At 41.1% G+C, this 24292-nt stretch overlaps 1 protein-coding gene and 1 long non-coding RNA gene across 2 annotated transcripts in view; one reads left to right on the top strand and one right to left on the bottom strand.

Moving 5' to 3' along the window:
* Nucleotides 1-8377, bottom strand: part of BMERB1 (bMERB domain containing 1) — a 140108-nt gene extending 131731 nt beyond the window's left edge. The window contains exon 1 of the mRNA XM_020872224.2: nucleotides 8087-8377. Coding sequence (XP_020727883.1) covers nucleotides 8087-8192 — 106 coding nt within the window. The 5' untranslated portion in view covers nucleotides 8193-8377. The remainder of the gene's footprint in view (nucleotides 1-8086) is intronic.
* Nucleotides 8378-8408: 31 nt separating this feature from the next.
* On the top strand, nucleotides 8409-16246 carry LOC110123951 (uncharacterized). The gene is made up of 3 exons (XR_002309636.2): nucleotides 8409-8540; nucleotides 9257-9299; nucleotides 15583-16246. It is a non-coding gene; the product is annotated as an uncharacterized lncRNA (long non-coding RNA).
* The last annotated feature ends 8046 nt before the right edge of the window (nucleotides 16247-24292 follow it).

Here is a 24292-nt window from a genome sequence, read left to right as displayed (position 1 = left end):
ACAAATAACAGACACTGGCTAGGAACGTTCAAAGTCAGACAGAGCGACAATCAGGCTCCAGCTCTGCCACTCACTGGCTTTGTGACCTTTAGTTTTCTTAACTTTCTTAAGCCTCAGTTTCCCTATCTACAAAAGGGGAATTACAATCGACTGACCCAATAGAATCTAGTAAGCTCGAGTTCATAGATAAGGCTCATTAACTACTATTATTATTAATAAGTATTTAATAATTAATCGAGACCAAGAATAGGGATAATGGATTTCTCCTCCAATGGACACATAGGAAGGAAATGCAAAAATGAAACTTAGGAGAATAAACAGAGCAATGTAAATAAGTGACTTTGTTCAGAGTACATATTAGCTAATATCATAATCATAATCTTCATATCCTGCTATTCATGTTTCCTGCAATAAGTTACACAATCAGTTGCCTCTCCAGGCAGAAAGCAGAGGCTGACACACCTCTGAAAACTTAAGCCAGGGCATGCGTGCCAAGTCGCTTCAGTTGTGTCTGATTCTGCAACCCCATGGACTCCTCTGTCCATGGAATTTTCCAGGCAAGAATACTGGAGTGGGTTGCCATCTTCTCCTCCAGGGGATCTTTCCAACCCAGGGATCGAGCCCTCATCTCTTACGTCTCCTGCATTGGTGGGTGGGTTCTTGACCACTAGCGCCACGGGGGAAGAACCTGGGGCTCAGTCTCCCAAAAGGCAGTCCAGGCTGGCTGTACCCTGGTCACACCTTCCACACTAAGGAAATTCCCATCATTTATCCAAAATGGGGTTGATAAAGAAGGAACCTGGGACTATGGCAAAGGATAAAGACATCGATCACCACTTGCCCCCTCTGGTCTTATACTCCAGCCAGTAGCCGCTGTGACCTTTTACAAACAAAAACCAGGGACTTCCCTGCTGGTCCAGTGGTTAAGACTTTGCCTTCCAGGGCGCAGGTGCAGGTTTGATCCCTGGTGGCAGGGCTAAAATCCCCCACACTTTGCAGCCAAAAAACTAAAACATAAAACAGAAGCAATAGTGTAACAACTTCAATAAAGACTTTTAAAAAAATGGTCCAGGTAAAAAAAAAAAATCTTAAGAAAAAAATGAGCCAGTTCATGTTAACCTCAAGCTTAACAACCAGCAGCAGCTTCTCCTGCAATGGGCATAAAACCTGTAAGTTTTTTTTTTTTTAACCACAACCTACAAGCTTCTACCCAACCTGGCTCCTCTCTTATTTATCTCCACTCTCTTTCCCTGACTCTCTGGGTTCCAGCCACCCTGGCCTTCTGACTCTTCCGCTAATATAGCAAGGGCCTTTACATTTGCTTCCTGGATCCCTGACATTTACATGACAAAATGTCACCTCCTTAGAAAAGCATTTCCTGACCACTGGATGGGAAATATCCCTCCTCTACTAATCCTCTTTTTTTCAATATTTATTTATTTGACTGCAGGCGGGATCTTCATTGAGATGTGCAGGCTCTCTACTTGTGCTTGCAGGCTCAGTAGTTGCGAGTGGGGGCTTAGCTGCCCCATGGTATGTGGGGTCCTAGTTCCCCGACGAGGAATCGAACTCACATCCCCTACATTGCAAGGCAGATCCTTAACCACTGGACCACCAGGGACGTCCCTCCCCTATTAATTCTCAGGTAACACATCATCGTCTGGACATCGTTTATTTATGTGTTATCTGACATCTTCACTCCCAGCCCATTTCCAGGTTCCCCCCAGAACAGAAGCTCCATGCAGGCAGCAACCTTGCCTGTCCTGCTCCATATCATACTCGCAGCCCCCAGAACACTACCTGGGACTTATAAAGCAGCTAATACTTATTTGTTGAATAAATAAATGAGGATGGGAAAGCAGATTATGGTTAGTTTTCACCTTTTATTTTTATATTTCAGATGAATTTAAATTTTTATAAAGTATATGTGTACCACTTCTGTAATAAGAAAACAGAAATAAGGCTAAAGCAAAATAAAGTTGAAATAATACAATTAGCATATTTAATCAAACAGATGAAACACGGACTCTTCCCCAAGAATATATTACATAGATTGCCAGCAATTCACAGTATTCGGTCTCCTTGCTGTTTATTAAACCTAAAACATTGGCCAGTTTAATGATCTGTTTGCCAGTCAGCACACACCCTTGGATTTTTAAATAACTGTCATCTCTCTTGGGTTTATAGAAAGATTATCATTTGAGCTTTCCACTTCAGTCCAATCTCCTCCTCACAGCACATTTATTTCCACCTCTATGCCTCTGCCAATTGTTATCTCTCCTGCCATCTCCTATCCGCTGTGCCATCCTCCCCCCCAATTCCCCTCTTCAAAATCTTGATCATCCTTTAAGGCACACTCAAATCTTTCAAGAATTGGCCACAACCGTGCTTTTAAAAAGCACTATGCTTTGTCAAAAGGCACCTTATCTTTGTGTCTCCCTCAATTAATTACAGTTGGTTGAAAGCAATATTTTTTTATATCTAACCACACTGACATGTCACTACGCATTTTCCAACTGAGTAAAAAAAAAAAAAAAGACTCACTTCTAGTGGAAAAATGCTGTCAAAGGTGGATAGGAGCAATTTAGACTCTTCTCAAAGGAGAAAATACTAGGTGATTTCCAAGGGTGTGAAAGCCACTTCCGAAATCTTCCAGTGAGGAAGACAGTGGTATCTACACAACCCTTACCTAGAATTTAAAAAGAAAACGACGCAAGGAAAAACAGACCAGCAGGCTGGAATCATCTCCACCAGTGCTGTTGGGTGCCAAGCACTGTGTTAACTGCATTACACACAGTATCTCATTTAATCCTCCCAACAGCCTAAAGTGGTCCTTATTCCCCTGTTGGATGAAGTCATTCAGAGTATGTGACTATCAGGTGACTCTCTAGCCAGACAGAGTAACTGGAGGCTCCTCACCCATCTCTTGTCCTTTAAAAAAAAAAAAAAATCAACAACGTCATATACATAGATGATACCATCCTTATGACACAAAGTGAACTAAAGAGTCTCTTGATGAAGGTGAAAGAGAAGAGGAAAAAGCTAGCTTAAAACTCAACATTCAAAAAATTTTGTTTTTTGAATGGCATCCAGTCCCATCACTTAGTGGCAAATGGGAAAAAATGAAAACAGTGACAGACTTTATTTTCTTGGGCTCCAAAATCACTGCAGACTCTGACTGCAGCTACAAAATTAAAAGAAACTTGCTCCTTGGAAGAAAAGCTATGACAACCATAGACACATAGACAGCATATTGAAAAGCAGAGACATCACTTTGCTGACATAGGTCAAAGCTATGGTTTTTCCAGTAGTCAAGAATGAATGTAAGTGTTAGACCATAAAGAAGGCTAAGCACCAAAGAATGGATACTTTCCAACTGTGGTGCCACAGAAGACTCTTGAGAGTCCCTTGGACAGCAAGATCAAGCCAGTCAATCCTAAAGGAAATCAATCCTGAATATTCATTGGAGGGACTGTTGCTGAAGTTGACGCTCCAATACTTTGGCCACCTGATGCGAAGAGCTGGCTCATTGGAAAAGACCCTGATGCTGGGAAAGATTGAGGGCATGAGAAGGGGCGACAGAGGATGAGATGGTTGGATGGCATCATTGACTCAATGGACATGAGTTTAAGCAAACTCCAGAAGATAGTGAAGGACAGGAAAGCCTGAGGTATTGCAGTCCTTGGGGTCAAAAAGAGTTGGACATGACTTAGCAACTGAACAACAGGTGTATATATATGACTTCGGTGATGGCTCAGTGGTAAAGAATCCACCTGCAATGCAGGAGACATACATTCGATCCCTGGGTCGGGAAGATACCCTGGAGAAGGAAATGGCAATCCACTATGGTATCCCTGCCTGGAATATTCCACGGACACAGGAGCCTGGTGGACTGCAATCCACAGGGTTGCAAAGAGTCAGACATGACTGAAGCGACTGAGCATGAGTGTATATATGTCAATTCCAATCTCCCAATTCATCCCATCCCTCTCCCCTTCCCCTACTGTGTCCACATGTCTGTATTCCTGCCCTGCAAATAGGTTCATCTCTACCCTTTTATTAGATTCCATATATATGTGTTAACATATTTTTCTCTTTCTATCTGGTTTTGCTCTGTATGACAGACTCTAGGTCTGTCCACATCACTATAAATGACACAATTTCATTCCTTTTTTATGTCTGAGTGATAGTCCAAGGTAGATGTGTACTATATCTTATCTTATGCAGCATTATTTACAATAGCCAGGACATGGAAGCAACCTAAATGTCTATTGACAGATGAACGTATAAAGAAGACGCAGTACATATGTACAATGGAATATTACTCAGTCCTCTTCTAGCCAAAAAATGTACACTCTGCCCACTCTTCTCATTTGAGGAGCCAGTTCAAGGATGTGGCTTTGAGACAGTAGGGTGTTGTTGGCACCATCTGGACACACGACTGAACCCCATTAAGGCTTCAAAATAAACTCTTCAGAATCTGGAAGGTGGGTACAATGACCTACTATTTTGCAGCGCCCAAGACAAGTCTCATGTGTAAGTTCTCTTGTTATTAAACCTGCCCCCTACCAATCTGGAATGGCCACCTCTTTCTTTGGCCTCCACTTGCCCTCTGTGTAAACGGCCAGTTTCAGATTTCACCCAGGAAGTTCCCAAGGGTTCAAACCAACACATTTCCATTTTACAGATGAGACAGATGACTCACAGAATGGTTCAGCAATTGTCCCTGGGTGACAAAGGAACAAAGTGTCAGAGCTGGTTTGGATCCATGTCACTTGACTCTTGCTTACTGTACTATATATATCTTCTACCGAGAAACTACAGCTAACAGTAACAATGGGCTTCCTCTATGGCTCAGTGGTAAAGAACCTACCTGCCAGTGCAGGGGACGTGGGGTTGGATCCCTGGGTCAGGAAGATCTCCTGGAGGAGGGCATGGCAACCTACTTCAATATTCTTGCCTGGGAAATCACATGGACAGAGGGGCCTACAGTCCATGGGGTCACAGAGAGTTGGACATGACTTATCGACTAAACAACAACCACCACCAACAGTAAAGACAACAATTAATACAACCGTAACTGAAAATAACCAGTCTTGCAATTTTTTTCCACCCTTTTTCAAGTTTTTTTAAGTAACACCTACACCAATGCAGGAGACGTAAGAGACACAGGTTCAACCCCTGGGTCGGGAAGATCCCCTGGAGGAGGGCATGGCAATCCACTCCAGTATTCTTGCCTGGAGAATCCCATGGACAGAGGATGCTAGAAAGCTAGAGTCCACGGGATTGCAAAGAGTCAGACAGGACTGAAGTGACTTAGCAAGAACGCACTCCGTGTTTAACATAAAGTGTTTAAATATGTGTAAAAGTTAAACAGAGCATATCTTCTTTTTAATGGGCCTCTCTTTTTTTCTCCAGCATTTCATGCATAACAACGTTGACTTGGCAATTGTTATGCCACAGAATCAATTTTACTAATTTTCACACTTCGTTAATAAATTAATGGAGGCCCCAGATGTTATGGAATGGATACATAGATCCCCTAGGAGTTGAGATAGCATCAAAAAAAAAAAATTAAAAAGCCACTTTAATAATAATAAAAAAAAGTCAGGCCACAGATGAGAGTCTAGAGATCAAAGCCTGCAAACAATCCCAAATTTAAGATTCAAAAGTGAAAATCTGGATCAGTGTTTTAAGAAGCTTTTGAATTTGAATAAGTAAGAATGGAAAAAAATGATTTGGGGATCAACACCAAAAGCAGATCAGAAACTGTGGTCCTGTGTTTGAATGAGAAAAGAGTCAGAATCTTCAATGGTTTGGAAGAGAGAGGATGAGAAAGCCTTTTGGCTAAGCCTATAACAGTCTGCAATCTAAGACTGAGAAGTACAAAAATTTCAGGAGTGAAAACGCTACCAACTGAGTTTCCATTGTAATTTTCCCATATGCTTGAAACTTTTCCTAATAAAATGGCTAGAAAGTAAAAAACCATAAGAGAATTATCAGGGACCTGGCCAACATTGCAATTTTAGTCCACAGTGTTGCTTTATATAATTCTTTGCAAAGGATAGAAGCAGGTTCTTTCCACAGATGTAGTAATAAAATAATGGAAGCAGCTAATATATTTTGCACTTACCTTAAACTCTATGTACATCATCTTATTGAGTATTCACAACTAAGCTACAAGGTAGGTTCTATCAGCATCTCCATTTCAGAGAAGGGAGGCAGAGAGAGGCTTAAAAGATGTGACTAGTCACAGATTCAGTTATACAGCCAGCAAAGGGGCAGACCCAGGATTCAAACCCAGGACTTCTTTTCTGCACAGATTCCATTTTCTTTCAAGGCCCCCATAACCAACAGGCTGCTACACATTTATAAAGGCACCAAATGTGGGACTTCCCTGGTGGTCCAGTGGTTAAGACTCTGAGCTCCCAATGCATAGGGCATAGGTTTGATCCCTGGTCTGGGAACTAAGAGTCTGCATGCCACTGGGCCAGGCTGGGGTGGGGGTGGAGGGCAAAAAAAAAAAAAAAAATCACCAAATGTGTTCAAAGACTCTCTCAACAGATTTACAAAGATTCCAGGAAACCTGATAGCAAAATACCTTCATGTAAAAAGCAGAGAGGGGCTCAGGGGCCCAACAAACCTGAGTTCAAATCCTGACTCTGCCTCTTAATCCCATTACCAAAGCAAGCCCCAGTTTTTCCCTCTGTGCAAGAGGAGTCATAAGTCATAATATTCCTCTTAAGGAGGCTGTTCTAGGGATTGAATGAGAGGATGGATTTAAAGTTCTTAGCACAGGCAAGACCTAATACATGGCAATCCATCAACAAAAGGCAGCCATTGTGGGTATTATGTGGAGCTTGCAGGGAGACCAGAGACCCTCAGCTCTGCTGTTATGCTAAAGTACCAAAGCCACAGGGTTCTGAAAGGATGAAACAGGAGGAAGAACCCAGATTTTTAAAAGGAGAAAGAAAAGGAGAGAGGCTGGACACTCTCCGGGTTTCAGGTGGAGAACTATGACATTGGTTGTGATTTCTAATTGAACCCATGAAAACCAGAGTACAGTTGAGCCATTCTAAAAAGATCTAAATCTGTAATCACAGCTATGGAGAAAGCACACACACACACACAAAATCTTCTACCAGGTGAAGACAGGAAAAGAGCATATTCACAATATTTTGATTCAACACTGCTCAGCGCCACCGCAGGAAGCCGAGGGTCCTTGAGAAGGGCGAGAGGGCCTTTCCCAGCCCGAAGGATGAAGTACAAGGGCAGGGAGACCATGAAGCGCCCGGATTTGCAGGGAGGGCTAGTGACCCTAGGACCCCTGCAGCTGCCTCTATACTTTAAGAGCAAGAGTTTCAACTACAGCATCCTATTCATTAAGCACAAAAATCCTTAGTTTATTTGTTAATGCTGTTGACCCCAAAATACCGGAGAGAAAAGCAGCAAATATTTACAGTCGGTCCGTTTCCGAACTGCCTTCTAGGACTGTACCCAAAGCAGAAAGACTCGAGTCCAGAGAGAAAGGGGAAGGGCGTGCACAGGGTTAACCCTCCCCCTAACCCTTTCCCTCCCACTCGCGACCCCGGAGAAAGCGGGGGAAAGAAACGCTGGGAATTTCAGGTGTGCCCTGAACCTCGCGCCGACGGAGAAGCAAAAGCAGAAACCCAGCGGACACTCCCCCCTCTCCGGGTCCGTGGGAGCTTTCCAGGATGGTCCAAGGCTCCAGCCCGCCCTAGCGCATCCCGGGCGGAGAAAAGACCTTCCTCGCTCGGCTTGTGGGAAAGACCCTACTTTCCCAAAACCAGCTGCGAGCTTGGATCTGGTGACTCCCGCGTCCACCCCACGCTCCCGGCTCAGCTGCCTGGAGATTTCCGAGCCTCCCGGAGAAACCCAGTCCGGAGGGTCCCCCTTTTGTTCGCGGGAGAGCGCGTCGCAGCGCTGCGCATTCCCCTCCAGCGACTAAAGCCCCGCTGCGGGGGCGCTCCCCTCGGTCCGCTCCCTACCAACCCGGCGCTCCCGCGACCACCCGCTCCGGCGCACCGATCCCCAACAGTCCCACCCACCCCGCCCGAGTACTCACTTCTCCCCAGTCCCTCCGCTTTCCACGCCGTCTCCTCCACCGCCCCATAGCGCCTAAGCGGCTTCTCCGCTTCCAGATGGATGGACAAAGATTGCTTCAACTCCATCGCTGATCCCCGCGGGCAGGTCGACCGGTTTCCCTCTACTCCATGCCTGCCGCGGGCTGCAGGGAGGGAGGCGGCTCCAGCCAGCAGCGTTTTAAGGGGCCGGGCGCTCGTGACGCGGTCCCATCTCTTCCGCCGCCAGAGCCGGGGAGCGCCGACTGGTACCCGGGAAGGGTGGGAAGGCGGGCAAAGGATGGGGGCGCATGCGCAGTGGAGGCTTTGGCGGAGAGCCTGGGGGCTGGGTAGACAGAAAGGGGGCAGATGATAACTCGAAGAACAACAAAAACAACAACTAAAATAGAACCAACCTAAAGGAAGTAAAAACAAGGCAGCAGCCCCCTACTGGAGCAGGTGGCGATGCTTTGCATGGGGCTGGCGCTGCGAGTGGCTTGTGATATGTCAGCGTGCTGCTAGGCTTTGAGTGGGATTTGTGAGAGCATTTCTGTCTGTGGGCGATGGATCCATCTTTGTGGCGAGTGCGCGGAAGCGTGAGTGTGGACCTGGATCTGTGTGTTCTGTGCCTGTGAGAATCTCTGTAGTTTGCATTTATGTGTATTTTGAATTTGAATATAAAATGGGACGGTCTTCTCTCCCAGTGCCTGTGTCCACCCTGAAGGTGTTTGCATGGACTGAGAGGCATAAAAATATTTTGAACATCAGTATAACAAAGCTATTTAGAACATGAGTCTTTACTTCCCAGAAACCCAGGGGTTGATATTAGCATGGCAGCATTAAAAGTACACAGTAAAATCCACAGCTAGATGGACTTTTTAAATAGTAATAGTTATTGAATGATGGCTAGGTGCTAAACACTCCCCAATAACTCTGTGAAACAGATACTGCTTTGTTAGCTTTGTTTTATAGAGGATGAAACTGAGATGCAGAAAGATTAATTTATTTGCCCAAATTCCCACACTTACCAAGTGGTCTGGTGAGCACTTGAATCTAGACTTAGCCCCTTTATTGTCCTGACCTTCTTAACTGCGCAGGTATGTAGCTTTGTATGGGGAAGGGAGAGTACCTATAGGACACGGGTTGATTATCTGTTGTTTGTTCTTATTTTTAAGATGTAATCGGGGGTGATTTTCAGGATCCACGTGACTCATGGAGGTATGAAAAAGGCCCAGCCTTTTAAGAAAATGATTTATCAACTGGTAACGAGTCATTAAAAATTTATAATCAATGAAGAAACTTCTAAATAGCTCATGAGAGAAAAAGGAAATAACAATGAAAATCATAAAATATTTAGACCTGGATAAGCATGAGAGTATCATATATCAAAACTTGTAAGTTTTGATGTAAGTAAATGTATAGCCTTAAGTGCATGCCTTTAAAAATGTAAGGCTGAAAATAAATGGGTTAGGATGAATAGGTAAGCAAAACATGGCCTTTCCATACAATGGAATACTATTCAGCCTTTAAAAAGGAAAGGAATTCTGTAATATGCTACAACATGGATGGAACTTGAGGATATAAAGCTGAGTGAAATAAGCCAGTCAAAGAAAGAAAAGTACTGTATGATTCCATTTATGTGAGGTACCTAGGGCAGTCTCAATCACTGGAACAGAAAGTAAAATAGAAGTTGCCCAAGGCTGGGAGGAGGGAAGAATGGGGAGTTTTATTTATTGGGTATAGATTTGCAGTGTTACAGATGAAAAGAGTTATAAATTAAATTTAATTAAAAAGAATGGGGGTGATGCACAACAGTGTGAAAATAGTTAATACCACTGAGTTTATACATTTAAAACTGGTTGAACTGGTTTTAAAAAATGGTTAAATGTTAGATGTCCATCAACAGATGAATGGATAAAGAAGTTGTGGTACATATACACAATGGAATATTACTCAGCCATTAAAAGGAATGCATTTGAGTCAGTTCTAAGGTGGATGAGCCTAAAACCTAATACAGAGTGAAGTGAGTCAGAAAGAGAAAGATAAATATCATATTCTAAAGCATATGTATGGAATCCAGAAAAATGGTACTGAAGAATTTATTTACAGGGCAGCAATGGAGAAACAGACATAGGGAATAGATGTGGACATGGGGAGAAGGGAGGAGAGGGTGAGATGTATGGAAAGAGTAACATGGAAACTTGCATTACCATGTGTAAAATAGATAGCCAACAAGAATTTGCTGTGTGGCTCAGGAAACTCAAACTAGGACTCTGTGTCAACCTAGAGAGGTGGGGTGGGGAGGGAGTTGGGAGGAAGTTTCAAAAGGGTAGGGATATATGTATACCTGTGGCTGATTCATGTTGAGGTTTGACAGAAAACAAAATTCTGTAAAGCAATTATCCTTCAATAAAAAAATAAATTTTTTTAAATGGTTAAATGTTATACTGAAAAGACTGTAAGAAAAAAGAACAGATAAAACCTAAGTGGAGTAGAAAAAATAATAGTGATAAAAACATAAATTAAGGAAATATTACATTGGTGCAAAAGTAATTGTAGTTTTGCATTGTTGAATTTCACTGTTTGATATTAGAAAACATTCTCAAATAAATGTGGTTATATTTTACATTATTTGAATGTGCATTTCTAGCTTTATTTTTCTTGCTAATGACTTATTACCTATCTATTTTATATTTATTTTAGAGTAGGGAAATGATGTTAGACACAAAGAAAACTGGAGCAATTTTCTTATTCAAGTTCAAAATGGGTCACACATAAAGCAATGGAGACAAGCCCCAACATCAGTAACACATTTGGCCCAGGAATGGCTAACGTGCAGTTCAAGTTTTGCAAAAGAGACAAGCGCCTTGAAGATGAGGAATGCAGTGGCTGGCCATCAGAAGTTGCAATGACCAATTGAGAGGATCATCAAAGCTCATCCTCTTACAACTACAAGAGAAATTGCTGAAGAACTCAATGTGGACCATTCTATGGTCTTTTGGCATTTGGAGCAAATTGAAAAGGTGAAAAAACTTGATGAGTGGGTGCCTCATGAGCTGACCTCAATAGAGAAAAAAATCATTTTGTTGTCTTTTCTTATTCTACGTAACAACAACAAACCATTTCTTGATCAGATTGGACATGCAGCGAAAAGTGGATTTTATACAATAACCAGCAATGACCAGCTCAGTGGTCGAACCAAGAAGAAACTCCAAAGCACTCCTCAGAGCCAAACGCACCAAAAAAAGATCATGGTCACTGTTTGGTGGTCTGCTGCCCGTCTGATCCACTACAGCTTTCTGAATCCCAGTGAAACCTTTACATCTGAGAAGTATGCTCAGCAAATTGATGAGATGCACCCAAAACTGCAACGTCTGCAGCTGGCATGGGTCAACAGAAAGGGCCCAATTCTTTTCCAGGACAATACTCGACCACACATCGCACTACCAATGTTTCAAAAATTGAATAAATTGGGCTACGAAGTGTTGCCTCATCCATCATATTCACCTCAGCTCTTGCAAACCAACTGCAACCTTTTCAACCATCTCAACAACTTTTAGCAGGGAAAATGCTTTCACAACCAACCAGAGGCAGAAAATGTTTTCCAAGAGTTCTTCGAATCCCAAAGCACAGATTTTTACACTGCAGGAATAGACAAATTTATTTCTCATTGGCAAAAATGTGTTGATTGTAATGGTTCTTGTTTTGATTAATAAAGAGGTGTTTGAGCCTAGTTATAATGATTTAAAATTCACCATCCAAAACCACAGTTACTTTTGTACCAACCAGTAGAAAACCAAGGAGTAGTAGATGTCTAACTGAAAAGCTGATTCCTTTGGGGGAAATAACTATTAAAGAAGGTAAACCTTCTGAGACTTATCAGACAAAGCACTCATGAGTAATAAGAAGAAAAGAGAGATGTAATATGAATATAGGAAAATTTTTAAAACTTAGGGTTTCCCTAAGTTTCCCTAAGATTCTCGGGTATTCCCCAGCAGTCTAGTGGTTAGGACTTCATGGATTCAATGCTGAGGGCCGGGCTTCACCCCCTGCTCAGGGAACTAAGACCCCACATTCCATGGGGCAACTCAGCCCATGTGCCACAACTACTGGAGCCTGGGCACCACAACTAGAGTCCATGCCTGGCAACGAAAGATCCACACGAGACAACTAAGACCCAACAGAGTCCAATGAATTCTCTCTCAAAAAGTAAACCATCAGAATGCAGTTAAGAAGTATAAATGCAAACCGCTAACCACTGCAAAATCTGAATTGTTAATGTAGAAATTAATTTTTCTCCTCAGTCCCACAAAGGCAAGAGGGTCGAATCATTTATTGGTGAGTTTTACCAAATAACAGATAATCCTTATTTTATAAAAATTGTTTCAGAGCTCATCTCATGAGGACAGTATGACCTTGATATTAAAGCCAGAATAAAATGCCACATGAAAAAGTCCTAAAGTGATCTCACCTAGCTATAAGAATTCTAAATAAAAATACATCATGAACAAATAGGGTTTACTTCCAAAATAGAGTAATGACCTGAAAGAAAAAATCTATTGATATGATGTATCATATTAACAGATCAAAGGAGAAAGCTGTTTGACCATCTGAATGAATGTAGAAGAAGCATCTGAAAAATCAGCAGTCACATGCTTGTTCTTGCACTTAGCAAATGAAGAATAGAAGACCATTTCCTTCACTTTCTAAAAAGTAACTTATCATAAATCAATAGCAATCATCACAATTACTGTTGAACCTCTAATAGCATCCTTATTAAGATCAGGAACAAAAGAAGGATGCTCATAATCCCCACTTCTGAGAGGTCCTAGCTTGGCACAAAATAAGAAAATAAATGAGGTATAAGAACTGAAATAGGAAACAAAGCTGCTTTTTCAGACAGTATAATTATCTATATAAAAATGCAAGCAAATCCACAAATAAGCTATTAAAATGAATAACATCAGGTTTGGGGGAAACAAGACAAACATAAAAGCGTAGTAGTTTTCTGTAATTATTAATCAGACTTAAAATATAATACCAAAAAAATCATTGAGAAGAAGCTTACTATTTCATGTCACCAGGGACAATTAATTAATTTTTCTATCTGGTACTGTTAAGCAAAATAAAAATGAACTGGAAAGAAATGAAGAGATAGGTATGCCATGTTCAAGGTTACAAAAGATTAGGTATCAAAGAGATGACAATTCTCTTCAGTGCCATTCAGTTGAAATCTCAATAGGGAATAGGATTTTAAAATAAACTTCGACTTCCAGATTGGCTATAGTGCATTAGAAGCAATATAATAGAAAGCAATTTTTATTTTAATCCTTATCACTTCGTAATTTTGGCCCTGTCCTTTTCTGGCCATCTTTGTTAATAAATATCACAATGTAAAACATAAAATAAAACATAAACTTTGACAAGCTGACCCTAAAATTATGTGAAAAAATGAAGGGTGAAGAATAGGCAAGGCAATGACAAAGAACATAAGACAGGGAGCACTTCACTCCCAGTAGTTAAACCTTTTTAAAAAAAAATAATTTACTGATTTGGCTATGCTGGGTCTCCGTTGCTACATTTGGGCTTTCTCTAGTTGCAGTGAGCAGGGGCAACTCTCTCATAGCATTGTGTGGGCTTCTCTTGTTGTGGAGCACGGGCTCGGAAGTTGTGGTCCACAGGCTTAGTTGCCCCGTTTCACGTAGGATCTTCCCAGACCAGCGATTGAACCCATGTTCCCTGCATTGGCAGGCAGATTCTTAACCACTGGACTATCAGGAAAGTCCCAGTTAAACTTAAATTATTGTCATAAGGCCTAAGAAGAAAATTGAGAGCCCCCATTTGGACCCGCACATATCTGGAAAGTTGATATATGACAGGGGAGGCATTACAAATCAGTACAAAAAGGATGAACTATTCAATAAATGGTGCTGAGACATTTGCCTACACAAATGGAAAACTAAAATAAGTATCACACCTTTATATTTCCTATCACATTTCTTCCTGGGTGGCTCAGATTGCAAAGAATCTGCCTGCAATGCAGGATATCTGGGTAGGATCCCTGGGTGGGGAAGATCCCCTGGAGAAGGAAATGGCAGCCCACTCCACTATTCTTGCCTGGGGAATCCCATGGATGGAGGAGCCTGGCGGGATACTGTCCATGGGGTCACACAGAGCCAGACACGACTGAGTGATTAACACTTTGACTTTCATACTTCCCATCACACATACACACCCAGAAATTCCAGGTTGCTTAAAGACCTAAATGAGAACTGCAAAATTTTTAAAATTTATAATGTAGAAGAATACCTTGATTATTTTGCAATGGAAGAATATATTAAGACTCCCCCAAAAAAACACAAACCTTAAAGAAAAATATTAATCATTTGACTATGTTAAAAGTTTTTGAGGTGAAATTCACAAAACATAAAATTAACCATTTTAAAGCAACCAAGTCAAGGTATTGTACCTTCACAATGCGGTATAACCACCACCTCTATCTAGTTAGAAAACACCACATGACCTTTAAGGAAACCACCATGTCCTTTAAGCAGTCACCCCGCTTTCCCCACTCCCTTCAGTCTCTGGAAAGTACCAGTCCTTTCTTTTTGCATGAACTTACTTTTTCTGGGTATTTCACATAGCATCATATGTGTGACCTTTTGTATCTGGCTTCTTTTACTTAGCCTGCTACTTTTGAGGTTCATCCAAGCTGTAGCCAGTATCAACGCTTCACTCCTTTTCATGGCTGAATAGTATATCATTGTATGAATATATCTAAATTTATTTATCCATTCATCCATTGATGGTTGTTTGGGTTTTTCCACCTTTTGGCTAGTGTGAACAGTATCCATATGAACATTTGTATACAAGTATCTGTTTGGGTATCTGTTTTCAATTCTTTGGGGTATATACTGAAGAGTGGAATTGCTGTGCCATGCGGTAAATTGCATGTTTAACTTGTTAAGTACCCTCCAAACTGTTTGCCATGGTGGTTGAACTAGTTTACATTTCCACCAGCAATGTATGAGGGATCCTACATCTCCACATTCTCACTAACACTTTTATATTTTGTTTTTGAGCTTATATCTACAACAGTGGGAAAGGTCAAACTACTACCAACAAAATGGATGAATTCTACAGGCTTAACATTAAACAAAAGAAATCAGATGCAGAATTAATACTAAATGATTCCGTTCATATAAAGTTCAGAAACAGGTGAAACTTATCTATAGTGATAAATGTCACAATAGTGCTTACTTTTGGGGTAGTACTGAATGGGAAACTAAATGAGGGGGAGCTTATTGAAATGTTAGAAATGTACCATCTGGCTGATGATGTACTGTGATGTGTGTATGAATACATAGACTTGGGGGAGGGGGAGGAAGAGATGACATTTAAGATATATGCCCTTTACTATATGAAAATTATATCTTAATACAAAACACTAAATAAAAGTTTCGGGGAATTTTATCATGTTATGCTCTTTACTCTTCTGTAGGTTGAAATAGTTCATGATTTTTTAAAAAACAACAAGAAGAAAAGAAAAGCTGGCCAGACCTATTGGACTCATTAATTCAACCCCTGAGAATCTAACCTAAGAAATATATGATTTTTCCAGTAAGTCATGTATGGTTGTGAGAGTTGGACCATAAAGAAGGCTGAGTACCGAAGAATGGATGCTTTTGAACTGTGGTGTTGAAGAAGACTCTTGAGAGTCTCTTGGACTGCAAGGAGATCAAACCAGTCAGTCCTAAAGGAAATCAACCCTGAATCTTCATTGGAAGTACTGATGCTGAAATTGAAGCTCCAATACTTTGGCCACCTGATGTGAAGAGCCAGCTCTTTGGAAAAGACCCTGATGCTGGAAAAGATTGAAGGCAGAAGGAGAAGGAGATGACGGAGAATGAGATAGTTGGATGGCATCACCGACTCGATGGACATGAGTTTGAGCAAGCTCTGGGAGATGATGAAGGACAGGGAAGCCTGGTGTGCTGCAGTCCATGGGGTCACAAAGTGTATGAAACGACTGAGGAACTGAACAGCAACAGCAACAAAAAATACTTACTAATAAGATATTTCTTACAATTTATGTAAAATGTGGGAAAACTAAGACAAGTCTAATATCCTACAAGAAGGCATGGCTAAATAAATTATGGAATGCATGCAATGAACATGGTATACTTTAAAAAAATGATATTCATAGAGAGTTTGAAATGTCATGGAAAAAAAGCCATTATAACACAATGTTAATCAGAGCATCAGAGGAAAAGTAGAATACAAATTGTAATAGAAAGGATGCACTGCTATTCTTGATCTTTAGTTAAGGCTAAGTGTACACTGTGATCTTGATCATACTAGTATTTTGTAAAAATTATAGAAACAAAATGAAACAAATACTTGGATCCCAAGTTTTTAATGTGTCCAGATACACACACATATATACATGTATCCAATAAAACACTGAAATGACATATGCCAAATTGTTGATATTACCTATGAACATCCAGGTAATAAATGATGTTTTCTTTGAATTCGCCAATATCCCTACAAGATATATGTATTACTTTTATAATAAGGAGAAAAAATCAGTATGTTTTTAATGCATGAAAAATAAAAGGAGCAAAAAAAAAGAAAAAGAAAAGGACAAGGAATAAATGCATGAAAGTGTTAATGGGGGTTGTTTCTAAGACTTGAGACTTGTGGGAGATGTCTTCCTTCTTAATTTTCTGAATTTTCCATCCACCATACACTCAGTTAGTGTATAGGGGGTTAGAAAATTCAGAAAACTCATACTGAGCATTTTATCATTCAAAAAGGAATAAATTCCGTTCCTAACTTAGGAATGCGTGTGAGTAATGCAATTCTGTAATCTTAGAGGACAAAACCATCCATGCCACAGCGGTGCCTAGAAGCCTGTCTGTTTGCATTAGTTCAGGGTAATAATGCTTCAAGTTCAATAACTGGCTGAAGTAACCATCTGCATGGAATTAAGTGGCTATTCCAGCCCTGGCTTCTCATCCTGGCTCTGTGCCTTGCTCTGCTGGGAATGCCAAAGACTCAGAGGGATGCTAGATGATTATAAAGAGCCAGGGCAGCAGGGGCCAGTGCAGCATACTTTTACAACTGTCATTTAGGCTGATTGAGAGAGAAAATAATGCAATATCATCTTGATAATTTGATACTTTATCCAGCATGTTGACGATTTCAAATGTCCATGACACTGAGCTTATCAGAATAGCATGGTTTTCAAAAATACAGGCTTTGAAATCTGGGGGATCTCAATTCAAGCCCTGACTCAACCACCTGCCACCTGTGTGACCCTGTGTGACATGTCACAATCTCTCTAAGCTTTACTTTCTTCATCTTTAAAATTCTAATGACATTATTTAACCCATGATATTGTTGTAATGACAGCACAATGTCATCGTTATTGTTATTATTATTGCATTGTGCTGGCCGATGTTTTGAGCCCTCATATTTTGGGTATTTACCAAATGAAGTGTCCGAGCCCAAAGCAGAAACCTATCAAAACAACACTTGAGTGGAGAAACTGGAACCTTCATACATTGTTGGTGGATATGTATGATGGTGCGGCCACTTTGGAAGACAGTCTGGCAGTTTCTCAAAAGGGTGAACACAGTTATCACGTGATCCAGCAATTCCACTCCTGGTTATAGACCCATGAGAAGTGAAAGATACATCCACATGAAAACTTGTTTGAGGGCTTTCCTGGTGGTCCAGTGGTAAAGAATCCATCTGTCAATGTAGGAGACACAGGTTTGATCCCTGATTAGGGAAGATCTTCCATATGCTAAGCCCATGCACTGCAACTTTTGAGCCTGTGGTCTAGAGCCCAGGAGCCACAACGACTCAGCCCATGTGTCACAACTACTGAAGCCGGTGCACCTAGAGCCCGATCTTCTTAATGAGAGAAGCCCCTGCAATGAGAAGCCCGTGCACCCAACTTGCTGCAACTAGAAAAAAGCCTGCACAGCAATGAAGACCCAGCACAGCCAAAAGTAAATGAATGAATAAAATTATTTTTTAAAAAACTTGTTTGAACAAATGTTCACAGCAGCATTATTTACAATAGCCAAAAACAGTGAAAACAACCTAAATGTCCATCAACTGACGAATGATAAATAAAATGTGGTATACTCCTGCAGGTGGAATGATATTTGGCAATAAAAAGGGATGAAGTTCTGATACATGCTGCAACATGGAAAAATCTTGAAAACATGCTAAGTGAAAGAAAGCAGCCGTAATACACCATAAATTATATAATCCCATTTATATAAGTTGTCTAGAGTCTATATCTACAGAGAAAACACTACCCGTAGCAAATCTATAGAGAAATAAAGTAGGTTAGTGGTTGCTTAAGGCTGGGGGTGAGGGAGAATAGGTGAAGATAATGACTGCTGAAGAGTACAGGGTTTCTTTGTAGGTGAAAATATTCTAAAATTGTGATGTTGACAGGACTTTCCTAGCAGTTCAGTGGTTAAGATTCTGAGCTTCCAACGCAGGGGGCAAGGGTTCGACTCTCAAGGGTCAGGAAACTATGATTCCATATGCTGCATGGTGTAGCCAAAAATAATTAAAAAAAAATTTTTTTTAATACAATTTATGGGATAGGGAAATCTGGAAGAAGAATAGGAGCCATCTGGTCTCTTCTAAGCCTTGGAAGGTCAAGAGCATGTTCTACCAAGGATGGCAGCATTTTAAAACAAACACTGAATTATTTCAAAGAAGTTCCATTTTTCACTGTGCTTTAGTGTGCTAAGTTGCTTCAGTTACGTCCAACTCTTTGCAGCCCTGTGGACTGTAGCCCACCAAGCACCTCTGTCCATGGTGATTCTCTAGGCCAGAACACTGGAGTGGGTTGCCATGTCCTCCTCCAGGGGGTCTTCCCCACTCAGGGATCGAACCCACACATCTTAGTCTCCTGCATTGGGAGGTGGGGATCTTTACCACTAGCCCCACCTGGGAAGCCCTCCATTTCTCATACTAAAACACAAAAGTACTCTTGCATAAAAATTAGAAGAGTATTATTTGCAAAAATTCAGAGATTACATATAACTTGTAATACAAATTTACATGTCATAAGTATATAACTTTTAAGTATACAATTTATTTGAATTTAATAGATATCAATGTATTTTACATTACTGGGGTAAGAGTAAGGAAATTTCTAGACACTTTAATTCTAAAATACTTGGGTTTTTGCATAGTTTTAAAGTAGTTCTACAACTGAAGAGCTATTTCACAACATATAAAACATGTTTTGTCATTTAAAAATGTATCCAGAGTAACTATAGTAAGGGCTACTCGGCAGTCTTCTAGATGAGCTTCAACATTACTTACGGTGGAAGAATAGTGTTTGAGAAAATCTTTGAGAAAACAAACCTTGAAGGAAGAGAGAAAAGCTTATTATTCATGAAAGTTTGATAATCTTCACTTGATAATGTGTTACTCTGTACTGTAGCGAATATACAGCATGTATTCTCTGAAATTTGCAAATAATACCCTTTTAATTTTTATGCAAACCAAACAATAACAATAAAATTGTTTCAATGGTTGCATAACTCTAAGAATACACTAAAAACCATTGAATTATGTAAGCTATTATCCAAAGAAATGACATTGAGTGGGATTTAACTATTTAAATCACAACACATCCAGTTCAGCCACTCAGTCGTGTCCAACTCTTTGCGACCCCATGGACTGCAGCATGCCAGGCTTCCCTGTCCATCACCAACTCCCAGAGCTTGCTTAAAGTCATGTCCATCAAGTCGGTGATGCCATCCAACCATCTGATCCTCTGTCGTCCCCTTCTCCTGCCTTCAATCTTTCCCAGCATCAGGGTCTTTTCCAATGAGTCAGTTCTTTGCATCAGGTGGCCAAATTAGTTTCAGCTCAGCATCAGTCCTTCCAATGAATATTTAGGACTGATTTCCTTTGGGATTGATTGGTTTGATCTCCTTGCAGTCCAAGAGACTCTCAAGAGTTTTCTCCAATACCCCAGTTTGAAAGCATCAATTCTTTGGGGCTCAGCTTTTTTTATACTCCAACTCTCACATCCATACATGACTACTGAAAAAACCACAGCTTTGACTAGACAGATTTTTGTTGGCAAAGTAATGTCTCTGCTTTTTAATATGCTCTCTAGGTTGGTCATAGCTTTCTAAGGAGCAAGCTTCTTTTAATTTCATGGCTGCTGTATTTTGGAGCCCAAGAAAATAATGCCTGTCAGTGTTTCCATTGTTTCTGCATCTATTTGCCATGAACACACACATTGTCATGAGGTTAGTGAAACGACTAAGGCCAGCCTGTGCAGCCAACCAGTGGAGAATTCCAGGGATTTGGCCACACGATCCAGATCTGTCCTGGTCCTACCTGGGATTTGGCATTACCTAACAGTGTTTGCCGTTTCCAGCCTGTTTGGGTTTTTTTCATATTCTTTTTCATGATGTTACAGGGTTGTGACTATAGTTCCCTGTGCTATACAGAATGGCCTTGTTGTTTATCCATCCTATATTTAATAGTTGCATCTGCTATTCCCATATGCTAATTCCCACTCCATCCATCCCCTATCAGCTTGTGTATGATGATGACATCACTTGAGGTCCTTTGGCAACTGGAATTTCCAAAACAATGACAGTAATTCCAGGACAGTGATTCCCCCAGTTAGTGGCTTAATTACATGCGCCTGATTCCGAAAGGCTGGGCGAACAGCTTCCCACCCTCAACAGCCCACCCCTACAACACTTCTGTGTCCCACTCACTCTCTACTTTGGCCAGCATTATTCTGGGGCTTTAGTGCATTAGCCGTTTTGCTACTAGCCTATAGGTTATATGTCAGGAGGACTATAGCTATACTTCTGCATCTGGCAGAGAGAATAAAAGTTTCAATTGTACAAATGAATATGTAAAAAAACATCAGGAGGATCATTTCCTGTTCCCATGATATGTTTTTTGTTCCATTTTAAATCATAGAGAAAGGGGGAAGACATGGGCATGGAGATGCTTTCATAGTGTTCAAGCTCTTTTTATTCACACAAAATGGGTTTCCCCCCCAACAGCCCCAATTTCTCCTAATGGATCAGTCTTTATTAAAGCATATCATTTATCAGCTTTGTCTCTCTTTGATTCCTGGAAAACATTCAGAAAATCAGAAATACTTCAAGGAAAGAAATTATTAGTCATTTAAGTGGAATGCCCCTCATATCCGGTATGGCGCTATGGCTAGAATTCCAGCTGAGTCACATCCTGTTGGTCACACACTGTGATTATAGAATCAGTGGAAGAGCCAAAGAGGAATTGATCTGTGTTCCAGTGAAAAGCCCAATGCAGAGGGAAAAGTAAATCTCCCAGGGTCTCAAAGAAATAAAAGAAGAGTTGCTTCTAGAATGTGAGAATTCTAGAAATTGTGATTAGCATGAGAAGAAATAAGACTCAGAAAAGAAAGTTTAGAGGGCTTCCCTGGTGGTCCAGTGATTAAGAATCTACCTGCTAATGCAGGGGATACAGGTTTGATCCTTGATCCAGGAAGATTCCACATGCCACAGGGCAACTCAGCCCATGAGCCCCAACTACTGAAGCCCAAGTGTCTACAGCCCATGCTCTGCAACTAGAGAAGCCACCACAATGAAAAGCCCATGCACTGTAACAAAGACCCAGTATGGAACAAAATAAATTATTCTTTTTTAAAAAGGAAAAGAAAGTTCTAGAGGTTAAGACCATAGCTGGAAGTCAGGCTGCCTGAGTGAAGATCCTGACTCCAGGTTTGGTAGCTGTTCACACTAAACCAACTACAGAAGCTCTCCAAGAGACTGTTTGCTTTCCTATAAAATAGGGTTGATTATGAAGCATGCTTATCACAGCACGTGGCATTGAATAAATATTCAATAAATGTCATTTATTACTATTGATGTTATTGTTGTCATTACTTGAAGTTAAAAGTTGGCTTCTGTGTTGTGCTATGTTCATTAAAATATCAAGATCATCCTCACATAAATCCTAGAATATGCAGCTCTAGGTAGTCATTACTGTTGTCGTAATAATATTCCTAAAGTTACAGACTCCTTCCAGGGAGATCAGTATTATTCAGTACTAACACTTTCCTAAACTGATGGCTGGGGCTTCCCCAGTGCTCAGAGGTAAAGAATCCGCCAGCCAGTGCAAGAGACATGGGTTTGATCTCTGGCTCGAGAAGATCCCCTGGAGAAGGAAATGGCAACCTACTCCAGTGTTCTTACTGGGAAAATCCCATGGACAGAGGAGCCTAGTGGGCTATAGTCCATCCATAGGGTCACACGACTAAGAGTTAGACATGACTAAGCAACTGAGCACACACATATACACACAAATTGATGGTTAGCAAATATCTTGGAGTTCCACAGATGAGGAGTCTCAGAAAGTACTAAAAGAAATTCACAAAGAAGGGCTGGAAAATGCAACAGTTAGACCACATTGCACCGCTCGTGCACAGTCCAGGAGCTACCCTGTGCCAGCTATTTGGCAAAGCAGCTGTCACTTACACAAGCAAGGCAGATTCCCAGGCAGAATCAGACACCTCATCAAGCAGAGCTGGGATTAGCACCGCTCCTTCTCTCATCAAAACTGGGGTATATTATTGGCTTGTTCCATTTGTGTATTTCTTTCTTTTTGATTTGTTCCCTCTGTAACGTCTGTGATCAGTATCTTAAGATGGCATCATTGGGGCTTCCTGGTGGTCTGAGACTCTGCGATCCCAGTGCTGGGGGCCCAGGTTTAATCCCTGGCTGGGAACCTAGATCCCACATGATGCAACTGAAGATCCTGCATGCCACAATGAAGATCAAAGATCCCACATGCTGCAACTAAGAGCAGGTACAGCTAAATTAATTAACTAATTATATGTTTTTAAAAAGAGGATGTCACTTTCATAAAGCAAATCTGGGATTTTAGTGTTTCATTTCTATAACAAAATTATATATCATGAATTTCTAATACACATAAATACAAGACACACTTGGGACATGTCAGTGGGCATGTAAAGAATAATACTTGTAGGGTAAACTGATAAGAAACATCAACAAACTCAGATATTCGGATGATACCACTCTAATGGCAGAAAGTGAAGAGGAAGTAAAAAGCCTCTTGATGAGGGTGAAGGAGCAGAGTGAAAGAGACAGCTTAAGACTAAATATTAAAAAACTAAGATCAAGGCATTTGGCCCGATTACTTCATGGCAAATAGAAGGGGAAAATGTGGAAGTAATGACAAATTTCCTCTTCTTGGGCTCCAAAATCACTGTGGACAGTGACTGCAGCCATGAAATCAGAAGACAATTGCTTCTTGGCAGAAAAGTCATGACAAACCTAGACAGAGTATTGAAAAGCAGAGACATTATTCTGCCAACAAAGGTCCATATTGTCAAGGCCATAGTCTTCCCAGTGGTCATGTATGGTTGTGAGAGCTGGACCATAAAAAAAGGCAGAGCACCAAAGAATTGATGTCTTCAAACTGTGGTGCTGCAGAAGACTCTTGAAAGTCCCTTGGACAGCCAGGAGATCAAACCCCAGTCAATTTTAAGGGAGATTAACCCTGAATATTCACTGGAAGGACTGATGCTGAAGCTGAAGCTCCAGTATTTTGGTCATCTGATGCGAACAGATGTCTCATTGATAAAGTCCCTGATGCTGGGAAAGATTGAGGGCAGAAGAAGAGGGCATCAGAGGATGAGATGGCTGGATGGCAATACCAGTGCAATGAACAAGAACTTGGGCAAACTTGGGGAGACGGTGAGGGACATGGTGGCCTTGCATACAGCCCATGGGGTCGCGAAGAGTTGGACATGACTGGAGTAATTGAACAATAGCAGAGTAATAAGAAACTTGAGTGCTGTCATCCCAGCTCCACCACTTACTAGCTACATGACCTTGGACAAGTGCTGCTAACTCACTTCAGTCGTGTCCGATTGTCCATGGACTGTCCATGGGATTCTCCAAGCAAGATTACTGGAGTGGGTTGTCATACCCACTGTCAGGGGATCTTCCATACCCAGGGACTGAACCCCTGCCTCTTGCATCTCCTGCATGGGCAGGCGGGTTCTTTACCACTAGCGCCACTTATTCCCTCTTTATTCTGCTGGAAATGCTCTAAGATCCCCAGTGGCCTTTTTTTGGTCACATCCAATAGCTTCTTTCCAGTCGTCACCCTATTTAATC

The sequence above is a fragment of the Odocoileus virginianus genome, chromosome 33, assembly GCF_023699985.2.
Source record: "Odocoileus virginianus isolate 20LAN1187 ecotype Illinois chromosome 33, Ovbor_1.2, whole genome shotgun sequence".
In the NCBI taxonomy this organism is placed as follows: Eukaryota; Metazoa; Chordata; class Mammalia; order Artiodactyla; family Cervidae; genus Odocoileus; species Odocoileus virginianus.
Note: the sequence above shows the minus strand (reverse complement) of the source record. Positions and strands in the feature narration are given on the sequence as shown.